This window comes from Glycine max, chromosome 15 (assembly GCF_000004515.6).
Source record: "Glycine max cultivar Williams 82 chromosome 15, Glycine_max_v4.0, whole genome shotgun sequence".
In the NCBI taxonomy this organism is placed as follows: Eukaryota; Viridiplantae; Streptophyta; class Magnoliopsida; order Fabales; family Fabaceae; genus Glycine; species Glycine max.
The window spans coordinates 7,741,263-7,749,732 of NC_038251.2; the positions used below are offsets into that span (position 1 = coordinate 7,741,263).

Sequence of the window (8,470 nt, forward strand, 5' to 3'; positions counted from 1 at the left end):
TTTTCTATTTTTATAAATGACGAACAAAAAAGATATGATCTTTTTCTGAAGAAAAATTACTATATACACTGACACATTATTGTTTTTTTAAAAGAAAAAGTATGGATTCAAAGAAAAGAATTTTTTTAGAAACTATAAAAAATTTCTATATTTATAAAAATTAAAAACGTATTTAGTAAGTTGAATTTCTTATTCAATAAGTCATATTAATTATGTTTAAATTTCAATAATTTTAAATTATAAAGTGTATTAGAAAAAATATTGAAAATAAAGTTACTAGTACTCCTTATAAACCAAAGTATTATTAATATAGTTTTGACATAATTTTTAATTTTAATAAAAATATTCATTAATGTCTTAATCAGATTTTTTAAGCTTTTTGGTTCTAATAGTATTTAGGCAAATACTAACAAGTACTATTTATTAAGAGCATTAATTAAGAAAATATGAGTAGAATTTTTTTTAATGATACCATATTTAACTCATATTTTTTTTACTCTTTTGTGATTTATACATTCAATTTTTTCCCCACTTAATTATCGTTAAGACACTACTTAAACAATACCATATTTAACTCAACTAAAGATTGACGCTGCACCTTCTATGTGTGTGTACGTATGCAAATTGAGAAGAAACCAAGCAAAGCCAAGGAAACGAAAGGGGCTTTGACATTTCCATTTTTCCAATATTTAACATTCTTTATTCTTTCCAATTTTCATCACAAACACACACACACTACAGCACCAAAAACCGAAGCAAAGCAAGCAAAGCAAGCCAATCAAGACTCACCTTCGTGTTCCAATCAGAGGTCACCTTCTTCAATCTCCATTCCTCAATAATCCCTTTATCCATTTACTATTTTTTTTTCAGTTTTTACTTCAACTGTTTGATAACTCGCAGTGCAGTGATGCTGAATTGAGTTTCATTTGGTACGCGGATATTCATTTTCCTTTTAATTCTCATAATTGGACTAAAGTTCCTTTCTTTTTGTTTAATTATGTGGTTCTCTTCAATTTTCACACCTACCCTTTTGTTGCATCAACCAAAAAGGACTACACTTGAAAAACGTTTGGTTCTGAGCACATCTGTTTTTACTTTATTTCATTTGTCTTGCTTCTTCATAATTGAGTCTGAAAGGGGTTCTCTATTGGCACTGAATGTTAGTATTGCTAGTCATTTTGGGTTTGAAACAATTAAAAATTATAAGATTTTTGTGTATTTGTGATTAAAAAGTCTTCTGGTTCAGTATTTCTTATTGGACTTGATGCTTTTTGCAGGATATAGAGAGAGAATTATGAGTTGGTTGAATAAAAATAAAAGTACTTGTAGTGATGGTAGTGCCAATAATGAATCTTCTTCAAGTGGAATAGTTGGAGAAAGGGATAATCATCTTGATCATGAAATTGCACAGCTCACAAAACTTAGGTCAAGTCCTCATGAGCTTTTGGGTCGTGTTGTTCCTGGTAAGATGAGGTTACCTGCATCTACTGTGAGAATGCTGGTTGGTAGAGAAGGTAATTATTCTGGAAGAGGGAGATTTTCATCAGCAGATGGGTGTCATGTGTTAAGCCGCTATTTGCCTACCAAAGGTCCTTGGATTGTGGATCGGATGAAAAGTCGTGCCTATGTTTCACAGTTTTCTGCTGATGGTTCTCTTTTAATTGCTGGATTCCAGGTTATTACTATTGTCATTATCATCGTAGTTATTGTGTACATAAATTATGTATGAAGCTGAAGGCGATTTTATTAAATTGAAGAGTTTGGTACAGGTACAAAAGGGTCTCTAGATCTTCACTTTTAGTTGTTTGTGCTTTGTTATAAAACAGGGAAGCCACATCAGGATCTATGATGTTGACCAGGGCTGGAAAGTTAAAAAGGACATTTCTGCTAGAAAGTTACGGTGGACAGTTACTGATACATCTCTCTCGCCAGATCAACTCTATCTTGTAAGTTTGAGTTGATTGCCAATGGAGGTGGCGTTCATGGACATTACTAGGATTAAGAATTTGCTGTTATAAACAACCAATTAAGAATGTGAATCTTATATAAGTCTGAGCTATTTGTCACTTTGTTTCTTTTAACTTCTTGCAACTCACATTTTTCAATTTGAAAACTAACTATTGCAGGTTTATGCCAGTATGTCACCAATTATCCATATTGTTACCGTGGGATCTGGCACAACAGAATCAATAGCAAATGTTACAGTATGTACTGAAAATTTCTCACACCCATTCATTATAGCCAGAGAAATATAGTTTCATAGCTTTTTATAATATTGCAAAGGAGAAGATGTTACATTTACAGTTTTTTCCCTAGTTGTGTGATAGTTATATTATTTACAATTATTGTACAAGTTATTTTTGTAAGATATACTAGTGGCCAATGCAAAACTTGGTTCCTTATTCTAAGCAATTTGAATCTGTAAAATAATGAAATGCTTCTTACATTGTCACAAGCATGCTCCTACTACTGTTGAATTCTAGGTCATAGGATGAGGTCTCTCCAAACTCACATATAGAATGGGAAAATTTGTAGTGCTTTGTTAAAGACACAGCCAATGAGCCAACCTGTTTATTTATTTTTATTATTAAGTAGCATATTTGTTCTAATGCTTTAAACTTCTAACCTTAAATATTTTTTATAGTGTATGTATGCATCTGTGTGTGTATACACACATTAAATAACTGTTTGATTTACATTCAGGAACCCTTCTATTATTGCAGGAAATTCACTATGGATTAAATTTCTCTTCTGATAATGGTGATGATGAATTTGGAATTTTCTCTGTCAAATTTTCAACGGATGGGCGAGAGCTTGTGGCTGGAACTAGTGATTGCTCGATATGTGTATATGATCTTGGAGCAGATAAGCTGAGCCTTAGAATTCCTGCTCACCAGGTATTATATATTATTTGCTATAATTTGTATTTTTGAATAATTAATAAAAAAGTTTCAAATATATTGGGATACTTGTTGAAAGTTGGCTGACTGCTTAAAATCAGAATAAAAGCTGAAATTCAATTTAGATACGTTGACCTGAATCTGTCAAAACCGAATCTTGTGGTTCATTATGGGAGCAATTAAGGGTTTTGGGGAAGCATAGACCTTAAGACAGCCAAATTTTGAGTCTGAGAATCTTCTCTTCCTGTTCCTTCATATTTTAAGAATGACTTGTATATAATTGTTAATAATTTGTTCGTCAATTTAAAGTGGCATATAGTGAATCAAGGAGGACCATTATTTGCGAGCATGGAAGTTGGATCATATCTGACCCTGATGTGCCTTTTTCATGTTGCAGTCTGATGTTAACACTGTCTGCTTTGCTGATGAATCTGGCCATCTAATATTTTCCGGTAGTGATGATAGTTTTATCAAGGTAATATTCATAATCTTGTTAAATTGAATTTGTTAATATCCACAAATATCTATGTTGGAAGCAATATTTTTGTTTAATGTATGTCTTTATTCCATTATTGGCGAGTTAAGTTTACAGTACTGATCACGGCATTAGAGCTCTGTTGAAAGGGTAGTTGATGCAATCTGATCTTAGTTGATGGCAATGCAATTGGCTTAGGAGTTTCTTGTAATGCTAAGGATATAGTTTCCATTCATTTCATCCTTTACTTAATATGCCTGAGTAGCTTGTTATGAAGAAATACTATTTATAAATGTGTAGTAAATTTACTCTGAAATATTATTTTAAATCATATACCTCATGAGATCCTGGAAGTCTGGAATTTCATTTCTCTATTTCTTCTTCTGGACTGGACCCAGTTCAACTAACTTGAAGGCTGGCATGTAAGTATTTGATATAATGATTTTTATTTTTTTTTTGGAAAAAAAAGGCTTGTCAGAACAATTCAATATGGGGAAGAATCTTCTTTTATCAAATAAATTAACTTTCCTCAAAGTGTTAAAATGAAACCAACATATAGATGTTCTTCAAGATTAAGCTTGTTCCTTGAATTTTTTTTTTCTTTTAAAGAAATCAAATTCTTCAAGATTATCTTTCCTCAAAGTGCAGTATGAAGTTTTTTTAAGCCTTCGTGCTTGTAAGAATATTCATCAAATGCTTGGAAGTTTTGGTTTAGATGATTTTGTGAAAAAAATCTTAGGCTTTCTATTGCTTGCCTATATTGCTTGTGAAGTTAGTTGAAATGTGGCTATTAGCACTTCACCAAAAAAAATGTGGCTATTAGCATATTTATTATCACTCAAATTATTTAATTGTCAAAAAAGTGAACATGGTTTCTAACATTTAATACGGTATCTGGTGTCTTCTAGATTAATGAATTAGCTACATTGCTGAAGAGAAGAGAAAGTTTGACAATATAAAGAGTCCAAAGTTGGACAATACTAGTGTCAACTGTTGATCAAAGTCAAGCAATGTTTATACTCTAGTGACCGGGTTGTTTAGATTTGCTTGCATTAGTAAGAGTATTTCTGAAATCATGTGACTCAATGAACCAAGCTTTGCAATCGATGGATATCTTTTTCTTATGTGAAAACTAAAGAACGAGTTCTGCATTAAATACTCAGTACTTTATTAGTTTATTAAATATGACATATATATAACAAATACATATTTATGAATGTAGTTGCAGAATATCTCTCAGGGTGCAAGCCCAAGGACAATGTTCTTTAAGCTTAGACCTGGCTTATGACTAAATGAGCTTAATATTTAAAACTAGCTCTCAAGTTGCTGCTCATTGACACTCTTAATTTTGTATCCTTTTATTTCTCAATACATTGCTTTGGTTTTTCTGCTTGCAATTACTCATTGAAGGAATTCATAGCTGTTGTGACCTTGTGCAGGTGTGGGATAGGCGTTGTTTTGTCGCCAAAGGACAACCAGCTGGTATCTTAATGGGACATTTAGAAGGCATTACATTCATTGATAGCCGTGGGGATGGTCGATATTTAATTTCTAATGGAAAAGATCAAACTACCAAATTATGGGATATAAGGAAGATGTCTTCTAATGCCATAAAGTAAATCTGTTTATCTCTCACTTTGTTACATTCATAGTTATGCTAATGAATTCTATTGTTTCCCTCTAAAACCTACTTGAAATGCTTTTATGTTAGAGTAGGCATTTCAAAGAGAAATAAGTAGAAGGAAGAAAGAATACAAAGAATATACTCAGGCCTATCTTGTTTAAATTCAATGTGATCTTTAAATGAGAACTTGGTTATGATAAGGCCTCTTTGTTGGCAAACCAAATGTGGCTGTGATAGTTCCCTTCTCCCCCTGGGAAAAAAACTACAGTAATTTGAATAATAAAATCTGCAAAATCATGAAGTATTATTCATCGAATTTGGAAGTTACAATGAGTCTAATTGATTCTATTTCTAAACCCTTATAAATGTTATTCTGGTTGTCAACTGTGAACAACTGAACTGAGAATTGTTGTTACAATGCTACTGACTGTAGTTTACTGATGTTGCATAAGTGGAACTTTGTCTTTCAAGAGATATATTGGATGGTTATTCATCTTAGTTTTTAATAACTGTAAAGCTTAACTCCTCTTCCACATGAGTGTGTTTTTGTGCATAGACTCACTACTTCTTTTTATGAATTTTGATTGACATGGGCATGGTATTTTATTATGGTCAATACGTAAGTCCAAGAAAAATAAACTTATAAACAAAAGTGACTCCATTTTATTTTTTCCCCTTCTAGTCTGTGGTGTGTATTTAACAATGATGTTTATTACTTAAACCAACAGTCTTGGCCTTGGAGATGATGAGTGGGACTATCGATGGATGGACTACCCTGAATATGCAAGAAATTTAAAGCATCCTCATGATCAATCGTTAGCAACATATAAAGGTCACTCAGTGTTGCGTACTTTAGTGCGCTGTTATTTCTCTCCTTCATATAGGTAACTTTTACTTTTAGAACATTCTTACTCTGGTGTATATCATTGTTCTTTTACATGATATAAGATTCTAACTTATCCAACATATTTAGGTGTTGAAATTGCTTGTGATATTTGGTATTTACTTTGAAATCAAATAGCTATATATATTATAGTGGTGAACCAATTCAATAGCTGTTAGTTAAGTGACTGGAACATATTTTGGTAGCATTCCTCTTTCAATAATGCTTCTTTTATGATTTTTCTGAAGAACGAGAATATGACATCTTGTTCTTGTGTATTTCTTATTGCAGCACTGGTCAAAAGTACATTTACACCGGGTCTAGTGATTCGTCTGTTTACATATATGACCTGGTAAAAAGAATTAATTGTATATTTTTATCAACAGTTACTGCATTTGTATGAAGAAGACTTGGCTTAATCCTTTTATTTATGTCAGCTGATATCAGTGTCTAAACATTATTTGTAGGTGAGTGGTGCACAAGTTGCAAAACTTGATCATCATGAGGCACCTGTAAGAGATTGTAGTTGGCACCCCTATTATCCAATGATGATCACTTCGGCTTGGGATGGTGATGTTGTTAGGTGGGAATTTCCTGGGAGTGATGAAGCCCCTGCTTCTCCAAATAAAAGAGAAGGTCGAATTCATAGGAGAAATTTGCTTTATCTATAGTTCATGCTCTTTGTACATATGTGTCTGGATCCATACTATATTTTGCTAGTTACATGGGATTCATGTCTCTTTCTGTTTACTTCTTCTATTTTCCTACTTACAGAAAGGGTCCCAAAAAAAAATGTTACATTGATTTATACCTTGTTCTTTACGTTTTGTAATCCTATCATGGATGAACATAAAGCCTTGGTTAATGCACAATGTTGTCCCCTATTAAACGAGCCCAATTCCTCTCTGGTCTATTATATCTTCAAAACTTTGGGCTTTGAAGTTTGCATTGATGATGAAGTTTCCAAGAGGGGTGAGATTTCCTAGATGAACAATGAAGGAAATTTTTTTAAATAGTTAAGAGAAATGTTTTTTGCACGTTTTCTAAAATAATATCATTACACTTTGATTGGGGAAAAATATAGAACATAAAGTATTGACATGCATATTTTACAAATAAATAATTTGATATAATATATTATGAAAGCTTTTATGTGATAAATGTAAATCTTAAGAATTCCTTATATTAATAATTATAGGAAATCAATAGGATCTTGAAATATATGATTCTTGCAAATAATAGATAAATAGTGCGTACTTCTTTCTATAGTAAAACTTCTTTTTGGTGTATTTGATTCCTTGAAAGAGAAGAAAAATAAGATTTTATTTTCTTAATTATTCTTTTTGTCTCTCTACCTTCATGATGGTTAGAGATTATAGAGAATAATATTTTCTGTTAGGAAGGAAACCTAATTTCATGTTTGATCCCTTTATAATCACTACTCCCACTAAATAACATTATCTCTAAAAACTTTTTCTATTTAACCAAATTATAATTTAATTATTAATTATTAATTATTTATTTATTAGTTTCTACATAAGTCACATGTCTCTCACATATAATAAAAAAGAAAAAAAAATACTTTAAACACCATATAATAACAGATACATCAATATATGATTTAACTTTTAAGCAACTTATATTAAGTATAAAATGAAATCTATTAAAACAGACTAATATTTCTTTTAATTTTATTTATTCATATCTTGATTCTAAATAATAGTATTGAGTTTGAGCTTTAAATATATAATTACGTTAAATAATCTAAGTGAAGATTTTGTAGCTTAAAGTGATCTTACTTAATTTGAACAATATTACTTCTAGTAGAGAATATACTTATGATTTTGCACCAAATATCTTGATTTGATATCTATTTCAAGAATTAAAATTTAAAAAAACGTAAAAGTAATTATTGATTAAAAATAAATCTCAGCACATCAATAACTGCAACATCTTGGCATGCTATTGGTGGTTGGATCTGACTTACGTGTGCTATTAAGGCTACACCGTCTGAAGCAAATCCACCACAGATATCACCATATGGTATGACTTCAATGCTATAACTTTAATTTTTGAGACTGAAACAAAAGGGAATTGGAGCACCTTGAATCATTTTAAATAATATCACCTAAAGCATATAGGTTTTGAATTTAATTTTTATGCATTGTGAATATAAAATATTTTATATTTTTAAAAATCATAAAATATTTTACACTATCAACTAATAAAAAAATTATGATAAGTATGACTTTTACACTGTATATATATTTACTCTATTGGTTGAATTTAATTTTTATGTAATACATGGTAAAAAAAATTATACTATCAACCACAAATTATAGTAATTATGACTTTTAATGTAGTTATTGTAAATTACAAATATTAACACACTCATCATACATGTCAACTTGTAACCGAACGAATGTCAAGAATCTTTACCTCGTCAATGTATACACTATTTATTCTATAGATTGGGTTTACTTTTTATACATCATATGATAGTAGGTTACTATCATTTGGTTTCTACATTGTTTTTGTTACTTACGGTTTGTATTTATAATGTTGTAGGACACATTCTTAGGGGAAAT

The 8,470-nt window shown here is 30.8% G+C and overlaps 1 protein-coding gene across 3 annotated transcripts; it reads left to right on the forward strand.

The window, feature by feature from the left end:
• Positions 1–581: 581 nt before the first annotated feature.
• Positions 582–6,780, forward strand: LOC100819543 (LEC14B homolog). Of its 3 annotated transcripts, none has more exons than XM_003546061.5 (10): positions 582–808; positions 1,278–1,675; positions 1,827–1,946; positions 2,127–2,204; positions 2,724–2,897; positions 3,298–3,375; positions 4,815–4,990; positions 5,728–5,883; positions 6,174–6,234; positions 6,350–6,780. In XM_003546061.5, exons 2-10 carry the CDS (start codon positions 1,295–1,297, stop codon positions 6,551–6,553), a joined length of 1,428 nt encoding a protein of 475 aa, XP_003546109.1. In that variant the 5' UTR covers positions 582–808; positions 1,278–1,294; the 3' UTR covers positions 6,554–6,780. The 3 variants fall into 3 exon arrangements, with proteins under 3 accessions (XP_003546109.1, XP_040865904.1, XP_040865905.1); XM_041009970.1 differs by having other exon boundaries at positions 603–929; XM_041009971.1 differs by lacking the exon at positions 582–808 and adding an exon at positions 1,018–1,159.
• Positions 6,781–8,470: the final 1,690 nt, after the last annotated feature.